Genomic DNA, 19,170 nt, shown 5'->3' on the forward strand with positions numbered 1-19,170 from the left:
TGATCAGAGGTCATCAAATAAAGGACCATCTCCTTTGAAGAAGACAAGCCAAGCAAATGAAACCACAGTAGGGGTCGTATTTCAATCTTTAGGACCACTTCCTTCTTGATTCTCTATTGAACTCACAGAGCCACAGTCCCAAGCTTTGAGGGTAGATCACTCTACTGAGCAGACCGACCTGTGGTACAGCCCAACACTACACTTAGCAACACCAGCCGAACCCATGACCCCTTGTAGTCTACCAGTTACTTAAAGAGGGTCAAGGCCTGGGGTGGAGCTGGATCCCACTCTCTGAGACCACTGCAGGTTGGAGCCCACTCCCTGGGGAGAGGAGAGCAGCTCTGCAAACCTTGAGAGTCCTTTCGGGAGCCAAGTTTGCAGCTTTAGCATAAGGCAAAGCGTGGGCTAGTTTGGGATGTATAATGAAAGTATAAAGCTGTGCTGACTGCCATCTACTGGTTGTTGGCTGTGTAACTCACAGGCTTCTGCTCATTTTGGTCTGGAACAGAGAATGAAGAAGTAAAACTATCATCAGTCAGCTTTTTCTGTTTGTCTCTAGCTGGAACCAGGCAGACCCTTGCCATCACCGAATGACCTCAAAAGAAAAATACTCATCAAAAACAAACGACTGAAACCTGAGGTTGAAAAAAGTAAGTCACATACACTCATCAATAACGGAAGGCATACATATGTTGCATCTGTAGGCAGTTCAGCAATCTCGAATGAAACATACATTAAAACCACTGATTGGGGAGGAAGTGGGCCTAATGATATAGTCTATATATTGTTCAGAACAAAGTTGCCACATTTCCATTCAAGTTTAGTTTCTGCATCAACCCATTCTTGCAATGGGAAAAACTATTCATGTATTTACAGATCAGCATTTGGAGGAATCCCCAAGAAAGAAGAGGAGAAAGTGAAAAAAGCATTTTAGAATTTATCAAGATATAAGGAGCTAACACTTTTATCAATTTATATGCTTTAAAACCCTCTTTGAAAGTTGCCCTTTGAAGTTTCCCCTGTGATACATACATAAATAGGGTTGCTAGATAATATGAGAATGTGGATGTGAATGAGACAGGCAGGCAGACAGAGGTGATTTTATCTAGACATTGCCCCCTGTTTTCTGAAAACATTTTCTTTACAAGTATGTTCTTCCAACAAATCTCTTAGTTCAGTGAAGGAATAGTATCAAAAATTGGTATGATTGCATTGTGGCTTTTCCCTGGATATTCTAAACTAAAATTTTGAAATGTTATTAACTCCACTTCATTTTTATTGCAATACCAATAATGCTTTAGGAAAATGAAAACAACAAAGAAAAATATAATAAAATTTAAAAACTACTAAATTACATATTTTGCACATATATACATGTACTATAGACACATATACACACATGCACATGTATGACATATGCACACATTTTTAACAAAGTTGGGATCATATTAAATATACTGTTGGTCAGTTTTAATTCAATCAATTAAGTATTCTTTTATCCAGTAAGATATAAATCTATATACTAATTTTAATTCTAATGTATAAAACACCTCTAAAATTCTAATGTATGAAACACCATATAGCATTTATTATGTGGAATATAGTGTAATTTAACCAGTCCTAAGTTGATAGATTTTCATTGTTATGAGAACCATGGTGAACATGCTTGGAGGTTAATTTTATACATTTATGCAGCCTTCTCCTTGGAATCACTTGGCACAGTTAGAGTTGATTGGCCAAAGCCTGTGTACATTTTTTATCATGATGTATCTTATTGTACTGTCTTTCCGAAAAGTTGTACCAGTTTATATGCTCACCATAATACATGAAGAACACCTGTTGCCCAGCAATATTTTTAATGCTGGCTATTGGGCATCTTTTATATGTGTTCACAACTAATAAAAGAGAAATAATACTTTAATTTTTTAATTGTATGTCTTTGATGACTAGTTTCTTTTTATTATTTATGATTTGCCCTCTTATATTCCCCCAATTTAAAAATTATTTCATGTGTCTTCATCCCATTGACTTCTGAGGGTTTTTTATACATTAGGGTAATAACTGGATTGTATCAATTGCAAATATTTTTTTCCTGAAGTTTTCCAGTTTCCCTTATGTCACTTAACCGTAATTGCCATGAACCATGGTCTGTGCCATATGCTACAAATTCTGGGTTCTGTATCAAGCCTCAGGTCCTTCTCAGGGACTGAGCTGTGACTTTGCAGCCTGGTGACCAGGCTATGGGGCATTCCCCCATGTTCCACTAGTTGGTCAGCATGTGTAGATAATGGCATAGTTGTACATGCCTTCAGGAGTCAAGGCCACCACGACTGGAAAGACAGTGGCCATGGCTGAGCCTCGGGAGCCTGGGCAATAGGCTTCTCTTCCCTTTTCATCCTTCTTCATGTCCATCTTTAAGTCGGTTTTATAAGTGACCTAACCCTTGTCTCCATCTCCTTCTTTACTTTAATAACAGAACAGCTTGAAGCTTTGAAAAGCATGATGGAAGCAGGAGAATCCGCTGCCCCGGTGAACATCTTAGAGGATGACAATGAAGAGGAAATAGAAAGTGGTGAGTTCTTTTTTTTTTTTTTTTTTTAATTTACACTTAACAAAGATACTTTTTTAAAATAAGGAAAACATGAATTTGTCTCATGGACCCATTTATGTCATGTGACATGTTACTTTCTGGTAGGTACCTGCACCATCCTTAATCTTCTGGTATTTAGAAGTACATTTCCAAATAGTGTGGCTTAGAATTTCCCTACACACTAGATTTTAGTAGCTCAATCATCTTCTTTTCTGCTGTGCCTTCAGCTGTTCTGCAGAAACTCAGAGGCAGAGAGTCCTTGAAGCACTTGCTGTCGGAGACAGGGCTTAGAATAAAAAGAACATTTTTGTAGTCCCTTCCTCTCAGCAAAACCTGAACATCAGTGTTGTTACTCATGACAGCAGTTGAGGCTCATTAAAAGTGAAGGAACATGGATAGGGACCCTCAGTAAATGCTTGGTTTGTGTGCACATGTAGTGAATTAGAAACTCAAAGCCAGAATCAAACTTTCAAGTTCAAATGCCTTCAAATAACCATCTCACTACAATTAGCTATATTCTAGTAGACAGAATAATTTTTGCAAAGGCAGGTTTGCTCAAAATATTTCAATATTTGTTATTACCTTCTATTTTACTTTGGCCATATAGCCACAACCATAACCTTCGGTTTTAAATAGGTCATTTGAAAGATTGTGAATGTTGTTAGAAAATTATTTGTTATGTAGCGTGAGGATTGATTAACAAATGACATGAAAATCGATTAACAGAATAGCTTGTGCATGCACTGTGTGTCTCTCGGTTAGAGCCTTGAGTTTAAATAGTGCTTTTGGGCCAAATAACTTAGAAGCACTGGTAGAAACTCTATTTTTTATGTAAACATCTGAAATAGAGTAGATTTTAGGAAAGTTTCACATTTTAGATAAAAACCTAAAAGCTGTGAGAACCAATTAATCATACTCACAATCCCTAAAAAAGATTCCTGACTATGGAAGACACTTTATAAGTGATTTATGTTGCATGCCCAAACCACGGGAACTAGACTTACTTTCATATGTTTTATACGAATAGCAGGGAGGCTGGCGTTAGCTGATGGTATTTAATCAATGCCTGTTATGGTTACCTATTACTGTGCAACAAACCACCCCAAAACCCTCTACTGCTGTCTCTCCTGGTTCTGTGGGTCGCCTGGGCTCAAGCTCGGGTTTTCCTTTGGTTTCTCACATGGTTGCCGGCAGATGACGTCGAGTCATTTGAAGGCTCCTGGGCCAGCGCCTGACGGCTCACTCGCACCTGGTGGCTGACACTGGCTGGCTGTGATGGCTCAGACCTGTTGACACCGGGACCCCCATGTGGCCTTTCTCTGTGGCCTGGACTTAAGCGTCCTGAGAGCTAGTGTTCTGAAGGGCGGAAAAGTTAAAAGCTACACTTGAGGATGGCATATCATCGCTTCCCCTGTATTTTATTCATTAATGCAGTCTGAGTTAGGGCCCACCCACATTCTGGGTGATCTATTACTCAGTAGATCACATTGCAGAAGAGTCAGCGCGAAACTGATATTATTGCAGCTATCTTTGGAAAATGCAGTCGACCACATCACCTATTATTTTATTTAACAGTTTTTGCAAATCATAAACCTAAACAAGGTTTAAAAATAAAATCTTAAAAGGAATGTTTTCAACAGATCAATAAAATATGATACAAATGAACCTATTTACAAAACAAAAACAAAACGCAGATCTTAAAATCAAACTTACGGTTACCAAAGGGGAAATGTTGGGGGAAGGGATAAATTAGGAGATTAAAATCAACATAAACACACAGCTCAGTTCAGTTCAGTTCAGTTCAGATGCTCTGTTGTGTCTGACGCTTTGCGACCCCATGGACTGCAGCCTGCCAGGCTTCCCTGTCCATCACCAACTCCCGGAGCTTGCTCAAACTCATGTCCATCGAGTCGGTCATATCATCCAGCCTTCTCATCCTCTGTCATCCCCTTCTCCTCCTGCCCTCAATCTTTTCTAGCATCAGGGTCTTTTCAGATGAGTCAGTTCTTTGCATCAGGTGGCCAAGGTATTGGAGTTTCAGCTTTAGCATCAGTCTTTCCAATGAATATTCAGGACTGATTTCCTTTAGAGTTGACTGATTTGATCTCCTTACAGTCCAAGGGACTCTCAGGAGTGTTCTCCAACACCGCAGTTCAAAAGCATCAATTCTTCTGTGCTCAGCTTTCTTTATAGTCCAACTGTCACATCCATACATGGCTACTGGAAAAACCATAGCTTTGAGTAGATGGACCTTTGTTGGCAAAGTAGTGTCTCTGCTTTTTAACATGCTGTCTAGGTTGGTCATAACTTTCCTTCCAAGAAGCAAATGTCTTTTAATTTCATGGCTGCAGTCACCATCTGCCATGATTGAGGAGCCCAAGAAAATAAAATCTGTCACTGTTTCCATTGTTTCCACATCTATTTGCTGTGAAGTGATGGGATTGGATGCCATGATCTTAGTTTTTTGAATGTTGAGTTTTAAGCCAGCGTTTTCACTCTCCCCTTTCATTTTCATCCAGAGGCTCTTCAGTTCCTCTTCACTTTCTGCCATAAGGGTGGTGTCATCTGCATATCCAAGGGTATTGATATTTCTCCCGGCAATCTTGATTCCAACTTGTGCTTCATCCAGCCCAGCATTTTGCATGCTGTACTCTGCATATAAGTTAAATAAGCAGGGTGACAGTATACAGCCTTGACATACTCCTTTCCCTATCTGGAACCAGTCTGTTGTTCCATGTCCAGTTCTAACTACTACTTCTTGACCTGCATACAGATTTCTCAGGAGGCAGGTCAGGTGGTCTGATATTCCTATCTCTTTCAGAATTTTCCACAGTTTGTTGTGATCCAAACAGTCAAAGGCTTTGGCATAGTCAATAAAGCAGTAGATGTTTTTCTGGAACTCTCTTGCTTTTTCTATGATCCAGTGGATGTTGGCAATTTGATCTCTGATTCCCCTGCCTTTTCTAAATCCAGCTTGAACATCTGGAAGTTCTGTAATTGTAAAGGATTTGATTTAGGTCATACCCAAATGGTCTAGTGGTTTTTCCTACTTTCCAACTTAAGTCTGAATTTGGCAATAAGGAGTTCATAATCTGAGCCACAGTCAGCTTCCAGTCTTGTTTTTGCTGACTGTATAGAGCTTCTCCATCTTTGGCTGCAAAGAATATAATCAGTCTGATTTCGGTACTGACCATCTGGTGATGTCCATATGTAGCGTCTTCTCTTGTGTTGTTGGAAGAGGGTGTTTGCTATGACCAGTGTGTTCTCTTGACAAAACTCTGTTAACCTTTGCCCCGCTTCATTCCGTACTCCAAGGCCAAATTTGCCTGTTACTCCAGGTATCTCTTGACGTCATACTTTTATATTCCAGTCCCCTGTAATGAAAAGGACATCTTTTTGGGGTGTTAGTTCTAAAAGGTCTTGTAGGTCTTCATAGAACTGTTCAACTTCAGCTTCTTCAGCATTACTGGTTGGGGCATAGGCTTGGATTACTGTGATATTGAATGGCTTGCCTTGGAAACAAATGGAAATCACTCTGTCATTTTTGAGATTGCACCCAAGTACTGCATGACTCTTTTATTGATTATGAGGGCTACTCCATTTCTTCTAAGGGATTCTTGCTCACAGTAGTAGGTATAATGGTCATCTGAATTAAATTCGCCCATTCTGGTCCATTTTAACTCACTGATTCCTAAATTGTCGATATTCAGTCTTGCTTTCTCCTGTTTGACCACTTTCAATTTACTTTGGTCCGTGGACCTAAGATTCCAGGTTTCTATGCAATATTGCTCTTTAAAGCATTGAACTTTACTTCCATCACCAGTCACATCCACAACTGGGTGTTATTTTTGCTTTGGCTCTGTGTCTTCATTTTTTCTGGAGTTATTTCTCTACTTTTCTCCAGTAGCATATTAGGCACCTACCGACCTGGGGAGTTCATCTTTCAGTGTCCTATCTTTTTGCCTTTTCATGCTGTTCATGGGGTTCTCAAGGCAAGAATACTGACGTGGTTTGCCATTCCCCTCTCCAGTGGGCCACGTTTTGTCAGACCTGTCCACCATGACCCTTCCTTCTTGGGTGGCCCTTCAGGGCATGGCTCATAGTTTCACTGAGTTAGACAAGGTTGTGGTCCATGTGATCAGTTTGATTAGTTTTCTGTGATTGTGTTTTTCGTTCTATCTGCCCTCTGACAATAAGGATAAGACGCTTATGGAATTTTCCTGATGGGAGAGACTGACTGAGGGGGTAACTGGGTCCTATTCTGATGGGCTGGCCAGGCTCAGTAAATCTTTAACCCAATTTTCTGTTGAAGGGTGGGGCTCTGTTCCCTCCCTGTTGTTCTATCTGAGACCAAACTATGGTGGAGATAATGAAGATAAGGGTGACCTCCTTCTAAAGGTCCCATGCACACACTGCTGCATTCAGTGCCCCCGACCCTGCAGCAGGCCACTGCTGACCCACGCCTCCACCGGAGAATCCTGGACAGTCACAGAAAGCCTGGGTCAGTCTCTTGTGGGGTCGCTGCTCCTTTCTCCTGGGTCCTGGTGCACACAAGGTTTTGTTTGTGCTCTCCCAGAGTCTGTTTCCCCAGGTCTGTGGAAGTTCTGTAATCAAATCACTGGCCTCCAAAGTCAGATTATCTGGGAGTACTCAGTCTGTTTGCCAAATCCCCAGGTTGGGAAATCTGTTGTGGCTCCTCGAACTTCCCTAACAGTGCGAGAATTTCTTTGGTATAATTGTTCTACAGTTTATGGGTCGTCTGCTCTGCAGCTCTATGGTGGGGTTAGGAGGTGGGGTGACCTCCTTTAAGAGGGTGTATGCCGCAGGCTGTGTGACCAGGTGGCTGTGCCCAGAGCCCCTGCGGCAGGCCACTGCTGACCCATACCTCCACAGAGACTCAGACACAGGTCCGGCTCAGTCTCTGCGGGGTCTCTGGGTCCTGGTGTGCACAAGGTTCTGTTTGAGCCCTCTGAGCATCTCCGGCAGGTATGGGATTTGTTTCTAAACGCTATTTCGCCCCTCCTACCATCTTAATGGGGCTTCTCCTTTGCCCTTGGATGTGGGGTATCTTTCTTTGGTGGGATCCAACATTCTCCTGTCGATGGTTGTTCAGCAGCGAGTTGTTATTTTGGAGTTCTCACAGAAAAAGTTGAGTGCACACATCCTTCTACCCCACCGTCTTGCCAGCACAAAACTTGTCTTTCCCATTCTATTGTCTTCCTCTATTTCTTTGCACTGATCACTGAGGAAGGCTTTCTTATCTCTCCTTGCTATTCTTTGGAACTCTGCATTCAAAAGGGTATATTGTTCCTTTTCTCCTTTGCCTTTCACTTCTCTTCTTTTCTCAGCTATTTGTAAGGCCTCCTCAGACAGCCATTTTGCCTTTTTGCCTTTCTTTTTCTTGGGGATGGTCTTGATCACTGCCTCCTGTACGGTGTCACGAACCTCCATCCATAGTACTTTAGGCACTCTGTCTATCAGATTTAATCCCTTGAATCTATTTGTCAAACAAACAACTACATGTAAAATAGGTAACTAACAAGGACCTACTGTGTAGCACAGGGAACTCTACTCAGCATTCTGTAATAACCTGTATGAGAAAAGAAACTGAAGAAGATTGGATAAATGTATATGTATACCTGAATCTCTTCACTGTACACTTGAAACTAATGCAACATTGTAAATCAGTTATACTCCAATAAAAATATTTAAAAGATCAATAAAGTACTTTTAAATCTTGAAAGTCTGAAAATTATATAAAAACTGTTCCTTAATTTTAGGTTAACTTGATGATAATCAAAAACATATAAGGAGTTACTAGATAATAATTCAGTAAAACAAGCTATAGAATAATGAAATACATTAAGAAAAATAATAATAATATTATTAACAGCAACTACAGTTGTTGGACCAACTGCGGATCGAGTGCTTTACATCAGTGTCTCCTCTAATCTTTATACAGTCTGATGAAACAGTTATTATTGCATTCATTCTTCAGATGAAGAAACTGAAGCTTTGATAAATAGTGTTATGTTACGTGTGGTGCCACAGCTGGTTGGCACTGACACTAAGACTCGGTCTCAAATTGCCTTGATTCAGGGTCAAGTCCTGCACCTCACAGCATCATCCTTCTAATGTATAGAAATATAAAGAACAGAAATATGCAAAATCATTGTTACACTGTTTGTCTTCAAAAGAGGAGAAACAATATAAATGACAAGAGTCAGAGATGTGAAGTTTCTTGAACACACACACATTCATCTGAAATGAGGGATCAGTATGATTCCACTTATCATCCTTAAGGCTACTTCCCCAACTTTTATGCAGATGCTCATCATTCCTAGAGGCAAAATAAATTTGCCTCTAGTAACTCCCATGTTATTCCAGAAAAGTTTGTGGTAAAGTTTTAGTTGTTTTGACAGAAATGTGTTGATTCATATGTACCTGAGTTTCTCTCTAAGGATAGAGATCTCTGCTATCCCCATTACATATGAGTCTTATGTCCCCTAAGTCATACTTGAGTTTAGTCTGGTCAACCAGTTGGCCCGCAGTAATTGGTCAACCAGTTGGTCAACCAGTAATTACTCTCTATCATAGTTTGATCCTACTGTACATGAATGAGGAGTCTCTAATTTAAACACTTCAAGAGGAAACCAAGAATAGTTCAAGAGGGCAGACCTGCCTGAAGGCCTTGGAAAATAAAAAAGACTCAGTGAACATGCGTGTCCAGTTATTAGGCTGGACATAGATTCAGATGAGCAGGATTATACATAGAAAACCCTAAAAATACCACCAGAAAATTACTAGAGCTAATCAATGAATTGAGTAGAGTTGCAGGATACAAAATTAATACAAACCCCTTGTATTATACATAGAAAACCCTGAAGATGTCACCAGACGAGAAGTGGGGAATACCAACATTGCGTGTGGTTGTTAGCACCATCAAGAGATGCTAACCTTTAGTTGTACAACCCTTTTAAAGCAGTTATTCGGTCTCAACCACTTCTGTGGAATATACCCCCTTGAAATTCAAGTAGTTTATATCTGGCTGGGCAGGTTAAAAATTGAAATTCAATAGTGATGGTCAGAGGTTTCAAAATCTTGGTCACAGACTACTGGTCATGTAAATCCAGTGTCACATTAAGAGCTTTAGTCTAAGAAGCCTGAGAATGTAGGTTCATATTCTGACTCTATCTGTGAATCTGTTTATTTTAGATATAAGTGAATATACTAGCCTAGATTATTTTGAGACCTCTTTCAGTGTCTCAGATCCTTCTTTTCCTGCCCAAAGCCTAGATGACCTACTTTAAGAAAAAATCATCTGCCTCCAGAATAGCCCCTCACCAGAATATCAGTTCCACAAGAGGGAGGTGTCTGACTGCTTTCCCTTGCCTTCATCCCCTCCCTGGAATGGCACCTTGCATAAAGTCATCCAAATTTCTGAACCTAAGACACTGCCGATTGAAAGGCACTACTGTTCTAAAAGAAAGAAAGCTGCTTCCAGTGAATTATAAAATGCCATCGATTAAAGGATACTTTGCCATATTAGATATATTACAACGTGGGGGGGAAATTCACCTTAGAATTAGTGAAAGTTTTTCATCTCCTCCTGTTCTTGCATTCTCCTTTCCACCTTCTAAATAAACTATTTAAAAAAATACATTTAATTCTTATGGCTCTGTTCACCTACCTCAGAAATATTTTAAGTGTTTCTTTTTTTTTTTTGCTTTGTCTTTGTAGTAAAGGTCCCTTATGCTCAGTGTAGTGATGTTGGATTTGTGTTGACATTATCTTATGGCCTGTGGCTGTCTCTTGTTCCTGGCTAGTTTTTAGGCAAATTTCTGGGAGACCCTGCAGGATGGGCATCATGGGAACACAGATCTCATACCAACCAGTATGTGGCTAATTTTCCAACAGGCGATCCTTTTTCCACTGACAGCCTTGGGTGGATACCAGAGTTCTGGTAATTTCCTGAACCGACGGATCGAATAATGGCATCTCTGCCTCTCTACTTAGCTCAGTCCAGGCTTCTGGGGTACCAGCCTGATACAGCACCCACTTCCTGCTCCCTCCCCACCATGAACCCCAGGAATGGCTTCAGAGTCTTTTAAACCTAAGCCAGATTTGGCAAATGATTTACAGAAGCAGTAAATCCTTCCAAGTTCTTTCTTTTCTGTATCACACCACTCCCAGCCACAAGTCATCATTTCCATAAAATTCAAGTGGACATTTTTTACTCTTTTTCAGAATTATCAAATGTATTTTCCATCTCTTGTATCTTGTTTCCTCTGGGTGTCATAGAATATCAAAATATCCTATTATGAGTCACAGATCTTCCTGAGATGTTTGAGGCTTTTAATTTTTAGGGTTATTGTATATATACTAGGATAGAAGTAATCATTCACATAAGAAAAGCTTGTAAGGGTTAAGCATGTAAAAGCCATGCTAACAATGATTTACTGTGTAACACAAGAACAGTATTTTATATCTATAATGACCTGTAATGGAAAATAATCAGTATATATTTATACACATGACTGAGTCACTTTGCTGTAACCTGAAGCACAATGTTTTAAACCAACTATATTCAATAAAAAAAATCATGCTCGGTGCAGGAGAAATAACAAGAAATCCTCCTGGACCTTGACTAGATAAGAGTTCAGTGAGGGTTTAATTTGAAAAAAGTTACTTTTTAAAACATTCCCATTTTCATTTAGCTTCCTTCCCATTTAAAAGTGCTTCTGTTCTACCCAAGATTACAGAGGAGGCCTGACCCCTTGGTGTTAAGTCAGCTTCATGAATTTTCCTTTTGTCTTTCCCACAGCTGAGCAAGAGGAGGAAGCTCACCCTGAATACAAATATGGAAATGAACTTTCTGCAGATGACTTGGGTCACAAGGAAGCTATTGCCAATAGTGTCAAGAAGGTCAGAGTCTTGGTGCTCTTTGTTTTCATGACTTCAAGAGATGGCAGCTGGTAGTTATGCCATTTCAGAAGTGTGAGAGCCACAAGAGAAAAAGGTAGCCTGTAATTCCCCTTCTCAGTTGGGCAGCCAGAATCAATATCTGACCTCAAGGCATGCACAATACAATGACTCTTCGGTCATGCCTAGTGTTGACCCCTACCTCTTTGGCCCGTGTCCTTCAAATGTTATTTATTTCCTTATGACATGTGAGCAGGAAGACAGCAACAGCACCCCAACAGCAAAGGTGATGCTGTTCAGATCATTGAGAGAATGATCCTGATCATCCCAGCAAGCCCTCATTAGAAAATCAGTGCTACCCACTGGAGGTCGCATCTCCCTCCTAACATAGAATAAGCACCAGTTTATTAATCACCTTCGTGTGTGTGTGTGTGTGTGTGTGTGTGTGTGTGTTACGGAAACATTTACGGTCTGCTCTCTTAGCACCTTTCAAGTATGCGTGTGTGCTAAGTCACTTCGTCCTATCCGACTCCTCGCAACCCCGATGGACTTTAGTCCACCAGGTTCCTCTGTGGTTGGATTCTCCAGGCAAGAATATGGAGTGGATTGCCATTTCCTCCTTCAGGGGATCTTCCTGACCCAGGGATCAAACCTGTGTCTCTTATGTCTCCTGTATTGGCAGGCAGATTCACCACTTGCACCACCTGGGATGGAATATAGTATTGTTAACTCTCATCACCATGCTGTCTGTGACATCCCCAGGGCTTACTCATCTTATAACTGGGAGTTCGTGCCCTTTGACATCTCATCCCCCAACCCCTACTGGGGCCTGGCAAAGTGGTTGATTTTTAATACTAGTGAGGGATAGAGTAAGAAGACACAGAGTGTCCACTGGATCGCTAGCCTGGGAGTCATGATGACCTTGAAAAGAGGAGTTTTGGGGCAGTTAGGGACCCCTTGAACAGACACATCTGAATGAGGAGAAGCAATATTTTTGAGCAGTTTTGCTGTGAGGGGAGCTGGTGGTTAAAGGGAACCCAGGAGTCCAGAGAGAGTTAATTTTAGGATAAATAAATTTAGGGTGATGACTGAATCCTTTGACATGGTCTTTGATGGGAGCAGTAGTCTTAATCATTAAAGACAATGAATGAAGATGCAGGTAGGTGTATACAGTAGGTGCTAAGAAAACGGGAGCAAATTTATCTGCTGAGCAAAGCCAGGAGAATACTACTGTTACGCTTACCTTTTCTGATATAGAGGATTGCAGCTACTTTCAGATTATTAGATGCCTACTAAAATTCATTATCCTGCCTTTATCAGCACCCAGACATGAGTGTTGACTTGCTCAAGAGTGATTCTTTACATACCAGAGGAGGTGGTCACATCGATTATTTCCCAAGCCCCATCACTAGACCACTAACTAAATTACCTTAAGAAAGCACTGAAATAGGTGAAGACTATCAGCCACAACGGAGATAAGCATTAAGATGAGCTTTTCTGGTGTGGAAGAGAGTTACACCATGGTATCCTGTCAGTTCTCACTGTATCTGTGGCTTTATGTTACCAGTAATGTCCTATCGTAACAGATAAATAGAGCAGCAGGCGTACAGAGAACTATCTAACATATTTGAATATCCACAGGTGTGGGGCTAGTAAACTTGAAGTTTCACCCTTTAGAGAAGTAAATTATTTTCTTTCTCTAATTTAGGCTTCAGATGACCTTGAACATGAAAACAGCAAAAAGGTAACAGAACAATTCCATTGTGCATTTTGTTTTCTTTATGAGAAACTATGTGGTCATTCAATATTGAACAGGTTTTACTAAGTGCTGTTTATTCTGTCTTCTCCCACCCACTGCCCATGAAATATCAGACTATTTATAGGGATAATTATTTACATGCTCAATGCATCTACTTGTAAGAGTCTTCAAAAGAAAAAGTTAACCACGTGACGAAATGATTATATTCTGATAGAATCACAAAACCTAGGGCAGACAAATAAGATGATTTTTCTAAAAATAAGTGTTTAGGCATTTAGGTATCTTCTTAGTTAGCATTTGAGATTTCATTCCTAGACAATGGACAAAGGCATGTATAGTTCTTCTACTGTATGTTTATTGATAGTTAGTAATGCCAGTACCGTAAGCTGGGTACCAGGCTGATTCCCTGGATGACAGCCTCATTACTGTCAGTCATCATATGTAGCAAGGATTACAGTCCGACCCGCTAACTGCATGAGAAGGCTGAGGCCTTAAAGATGATCATAACTTAGCTAACAAATGTCGGTGATCAAAGATCAGCTTATCTTTGTTGACCCCAATATCTTAAGAAATTCTAGAAGAAGAGAATTTCACAAATATCTTAGGAGAAGACTGGGATCAGACTTAACCAGAATTTTTCCAAACTTTTGACAGTAAGAATATTGGGTTTTCCTTCAAATAAGATAGGACCCCATAGACAAGAAGATAACCCTTTCTGAAGCCCTGATGTGGGAATCAAATGATAAAGTAAATTTCTGCCTCTGACTGCGAACAATTTCAAAACTGCAACACGCCGTGTACTTTTATTAAAAGGATCACTTTGATCATGAGCTGTGAAGAGGATATAACAAACTAAAAATATTACTTTACTTCCCTTAGGATAAAATCAACATTTAGTAATGTCAAATAAAGCTCCTAGAATGGATACAATGTGAAATTGACTAATAGCCTTTCAGAACACCAATATAGTTGGAACAAAGACCTTTCCCTTTTGCTATCATATGAATTTCCTGACCAATGGTCATTTTTATTTTCAGATTAAATGATTATATGCTCCTAGTCTAGGAATGAACTTTCAAATTTTAACTGGGGACATTTGAAAACATGATTTTTAAAAATCTCAACAAGTTACATTATTTGGTTATTTTTTGGCTTTTACTGGTGAGATCAGTTTGATGGTCTAAAATGTTATCAGGCAAACAAAATGGCCTGGCCATCTTTTTCAACCAGTGAATTGACTGATACGAGTCAACAGTTTATTCATCCTTGAGTATTGATCTCAACTAAATATTGATCACTTCTGAAGGTGTTATTTTTGCTGTTGCTGATTGTGTTGCTTTTGTCCTGATTTACAAGGAAACAAACTAAAATAATGTGTTTTGCTTTGCCTGAGTGCAAAATAATACAATTTTAATAGGTGCTGTGTAGTGGATTATCACATTAGTTTAAGAATAAGCTTTTTTTAAAATACCACAAACCATTTATGTATGTGACTTGGTTTCCAAAGGTGTTAAGTAGGTATGGTCCCCAGACCAGCCACTTGGGAGCTAGTTAGAAATGCCAATTCTCAGGTTTCACAGCAGACTCCCTTTTTCAGAAACTCTGAGGGTGAGGCCCTGGAATCTGATTTAACAAGCTTACCTGTACACTAAAATAGAAGGATCTCTGTTTTTTAATTTATTTCACAACTTGTGAAATTATGAATTATAAAACCTTTTATACATATTCCATAGCATTGCTCTGAACTTCAATATAGTTTCTGGAATAAAGTCCTTTGAAAATCTAAAAAAATGTCCCCAAAGTGTAAGGTAAGCTTCATATTTTACTATTATCTCTATTTGTATTATTTGGAGCCAAAATAGACATTAACTTTTTTTTTTTGACCACGCCTCAAGGCATGTGAATTCTTAGTTCCCTGACCAAGGATGGAACCCTTTGATCCTTGTGTTAGGAGCATGGAGTCACTGGACCGCCGGGGAAGTCCTGACATTAACTTTTAAAATTATCCTATGTTGGGACTTCCCCGGCAGTCCAGTGGTTAAGACCCCACACTTCCCAAGTACCGAGTGTGGGTTCGATCCCTGGTCAGGGAGCTAAGATGCCACATACCTTGTGGCCAAAACACCAAAACATAAAACAGGCAATATTGTAACAACTTCGTTAAAGACTTTAAAAATGGCCCACATCAAGAAAATCTTTAAATAAATTAAAAGCTCTTTTTAAAAATTATGTTTTATTTAACATAATTGTGGAAGAGAAAAATCTTTTATCTTTGGATCTGTGTGCAGATTGTCTCTAGTAAGGAAGTTTGTAGGGGCTTCCCAGGTGGCTCAGTGGTAAGGAGTCCACCTGCCCGTGCAGGAAACCCAGGAGACTCGGATTTGATCCCTGGGTCAGGAGAATACCCTGGAAGAGGATATGGTAACCCACTCCAGTATTCTGGCTTGGAGAATGCCGTAGGCAGAGGAGCCTGGCAAGCTACAGTCCACGGGATCACAGTCGGGCATGACTGAGCAACTGAGCCCACATTCACGCAAGGCAGTTTGTGGCCTAAATCTGAGAATCCTGACGTCACTGATGTGTGTATTCCCTTTGTTGTGCTCGTAGGGCCTGGTTACCGTAGAAGATGAGCAGGCGTGGATGGCATCTTATAAATATGTGGGTGCTACCACTAATATCCATCCGTATTTGTCCACAATGATCAACTATGCACAGCCTGTAAAGTTTCAAGGTTTCCATGTGGCTGAAGGTAACACCAAAGGTTAAATGCTGTTGCCTTTTCTGTCTGCTTTTCTTTCATCGGCTGTGATCTGACTTGCTGCCGTTCCCTTTCCTGGGCACATGGACTGTTGCATTTCACCTTATTTTTTTTGCACAGACCACACAGGTCCTTGGCTCGTGGGGGCCTTGTGTTGTCATTTCCAGCATCGTCCACAAGGTGGCTCTGAGAGCCTGGATTTGGGAGCACTCCAAGCACATAACCTCTTGCATTAGATACACTTTGTAAGACCCATTTGAGTCAAAACCTGGTCTCTTAAAAACATAGCAAGTGATATTTTAAAACTTTGTATAATTATTTCTGGACTGGAGAAGAGATAGTCCTCACTGAAAATACGTATCTCAGGGGTGGCTGTGAATGTCAGTTGCTATACACATAACTGACTCCAAATTTAATTCATCACACTTTTCTTAAGTCAGCCATCTCCATCATCAGAACATTAATGAAAGTAGGAGCTACTGATATCATGATGGAGCATCTGCCTCCAAAGCCTCATGATTCCAAGTGTAATTATATTTATCACTTGTCTTTTGTGAGTCTGATGGCAGAGTTTCTAAGTGCATCTTTGCTTTTCTTTACAGAACGCAATGTTCATTATAACATGTCTTCTTTTAATGAGTCGGTTGGTCTAGGCTACTTGAAGACACACGCCATTGAATTTGTGAAGTATCCTTATGTATTAAGTGGAATAAATGGTTGGTGAACTTTGAGTTTGGCAGGAATCTCTAAAACAGAAAGATGGCTAATGTATTATTGTGGTTGTAGAGCTAGTAAAATAAAGTATGTGAAAGACCGCAGCAGCAGGGAAAACCTGCCCAAGTGCGAATTCTTTTTATAATTCACACCATGAACTATGGTTTTTCTCCTTAGTGTCCTTTATACATGTGAAATCCGTTCTCTATTGTCACATGTTTTTGTCAGTGTTGATCTCAATCTTTGTTGCTTTAGCTCTTTGTTGTTTATTTATCACTGCTGGGATCCTCTTTTCCATTTTCCTTAATACATTACACAGTTATAACAAACGGCAAATGAGTCGCATTTACCCCAAGGGAGGCCGAGTCGATTCCAGTAATTACATGCCTCAGATTTTCTGGAACGCTGGCTGCCAGATGGTTTCGCTGAACTATCAAACCCCAGGTAGGAACTGATGTCCAGTGACCTCGAATTCCATGAGAATATTTTGACAGGATGGTGCCAAGAGTTGCTGTCAGTTGACTGTGGGCATTTTTCAAAGGAAGCAGACATATGGCAAAACAACATGTTGTTGGATATATAGAATGGTGAGAAATTGAAAGCGCAAAGTAGAGCAATGAAACAATGGTAGAAGGTAATAGAGTTTGATTTCAATTGAATTTCCTTTTGAAAATGCCGTGACTAATCTGCTAAACATTGTCCCTTTTTCCACAATATGTCTAGTTTTTCTTCTTTTTGGATCAAACTTATCTTCTTGTCCAGAGACAGAATGAAATGAGAAGTATTTGACGATCTTTGTACAGTAACTCTGACTCATTTCTCCTTGGGAAAGTAGCCTTCCCACTCTTGGCACTCATCAGGAGATCAGCAGCATAGCAGAATCTCACCATAAAGACGGAGAGTATTATGGAGTAGATTCTGCTAAAACGGTGTTTAAGGAGTCCTATACTCTTAGAGGTACTAATGTATAACTTACTCCTCCGAAGTGTATTCTGGCCAGGTTCCAATATATAATAATATTTTTTTTTCCTGCAAGGAGAGCACTCAATTTTGATGAAAGCATAAAATCTTTAAAGTTTTCAAAATTTGCTTAAGAGCCTAGGATCACAATATGAAGATGAGAGATAGAAAAAAATAGTCTCTAGTTACTCACGTGAAACAGGTGAGAAATACGCCACAAAATCTATTTACCACAGCATGATCCTTTTTTAAAAAAAATTAATTAAGTTATTTTCATTGGAGGCTAATTAGTTTACAATATTGTGGTGGTTTTTGCCATGCATTGACATGAATGTACACGGATGTACATGTGTCCCCATCCTGAACCCCCCTCCCACTTCCCTCCCCTTCCCATCCCTCTGAGTCGTCCCAGTGCACCGGCTTCAGGGCACTCAAAGCATGGTCCTTTAAAATGGTTGGGGGGAAAAAAAACCTTTTGTTCTGTTCTTTTCCTCTATAAGGGTATCCCCCATGTTTCCCAGTTTAGGGCTTTTTTTTCCCCAAGCCAATCCACCATACTTTGTAAATCTGAATACACCTTGCTCCCTGTGGTCTGGCCTGACTGAAAGGTCCTGTAACTTGCGTCACTTTGGCACGGATGTGGCCTGGCTGTGTTTCCCACCCTCGTGACCAGGAACTGAAGTCAGATTTCTGCTCAGCACCCCTCTTGCTGCTCACTGTGCTAAGCTGTGACCAGGAATCGTCACGATCCTGGAGTGTTTCTAATAGAAACAAAAAGGATTAAAAGGCACTGCTGATTTTACTTATTTAAAAAGATGTCAAGTTGTATTCTTTGCTGTCAGTGAGACCATTATGTAGATTAAATGATCCAAAGGCAGTTTATTCTCTGGGCCAGCTTACGTTTTATTCTATAATGTAAGGTTTAATCATAGTACTTTGAGAAGAAAAAAAAAAACACTCATCAGGATGCCCCCCTTTTTTCTGCTGATGAAAAGAAAGAAAATTTTGTTTGCCTGCAAGAAAAAAGTCATAACCATGCTCTGCCAGTGTAGACCCCACTAGAATTCTTTTTAAGTCACACATTTTTTTATATGATACTTACCTAGTTTCTTTTTGATTCGTTTTAATTGAGTTATATGTTCGTACAACCCTATTGGATTTCTCCAGCATACCCTCCCTCTGGGTCATAAGGCATGTCTTCTCTAACTATATATACATCAACTTAGACATCTGTACTCTGAACACTAATTCAACAGTCCTATGACTCATGTTGAATCCAAATTTTTAAGCAATGCCAACATGATCTCTATGAATGCACATTTTTTGTTTATTTTAAACTCAAGGTCATTTAAACATGGAAAAGAGAGTTGTATGCCTCTCTCTGTAAACAGATCCAGAAGTACCTTGTAGTGTTAAAAAAGACCTATCAGCTTGGGATCAGTATCTGCTTTCCATTATTTAAAATCA

At 40.0% G+C, this 19,170-nt stretch overlaps 1 protein-coding gene across 6 annotated transcripts in view; it reads left to right on the plus strand.

Moving 5' to 3' along the window:
- PLCB4 (phospholipase C beta 4) overlaps nucleotides 1–19,170 on the plus strand; it is a 451,857-nt gene that overhangs the window by 360,724 nt on the left and 71,963 nt on the right. For 4 of the 6 annotated variants that reach the window (XM_065920857.1, XM_065920854.1, XM_065920859.1 and 1 more), the window contains 7 exons: nucleotides 560–650; nucleotides 2,477–2,572; nucleotides 11,415–11,515; nucleotides 13,221–13,256; nucleotides 15,879–16,020; nucleotides 16,632–16,716; nucleotides 17,063–17,187. In XM_065920857.1, the coding sequence (XP_065776929.1) occupies nucleotides 560–650; nucleotides 2,477–2,572; nucleotides 11,415–11,515; nucleotides 13,221–13,256; nucleotides 15,879–16,020; nucleotides 16,632–16,716; nucleotides 17,063–17,187 (676 nt within the window). The remainder of the gene's footprint in view (nucleotides 1–559; nucleotides 651–2,476; nucleotides 2,573–11,414; nucleotides 11,516–13,220; nucleotides 13,257–15,878; nucleotides 16,021–16,631; nucleotides 16,717–17,062; nucleotides 17,188–19,170) is intronic. The other 2 variants (XM_065920858.1, XM_065920856.1) reach the window with 1 other exon arrangement.

This window comes from Muntiacus reevesi, chromosome 2 (assembly GCF_963930625.1).
Source record: "Muntiacus reevesi chromosome 2, mMunRee1.1, whole genome shotgun sequence".
NCBI lineage: Eukaryota > Metazoa > Chordata > Mammalia > Artiodactyla > Cervidae > Muntiacus > Muntiacus reevesi.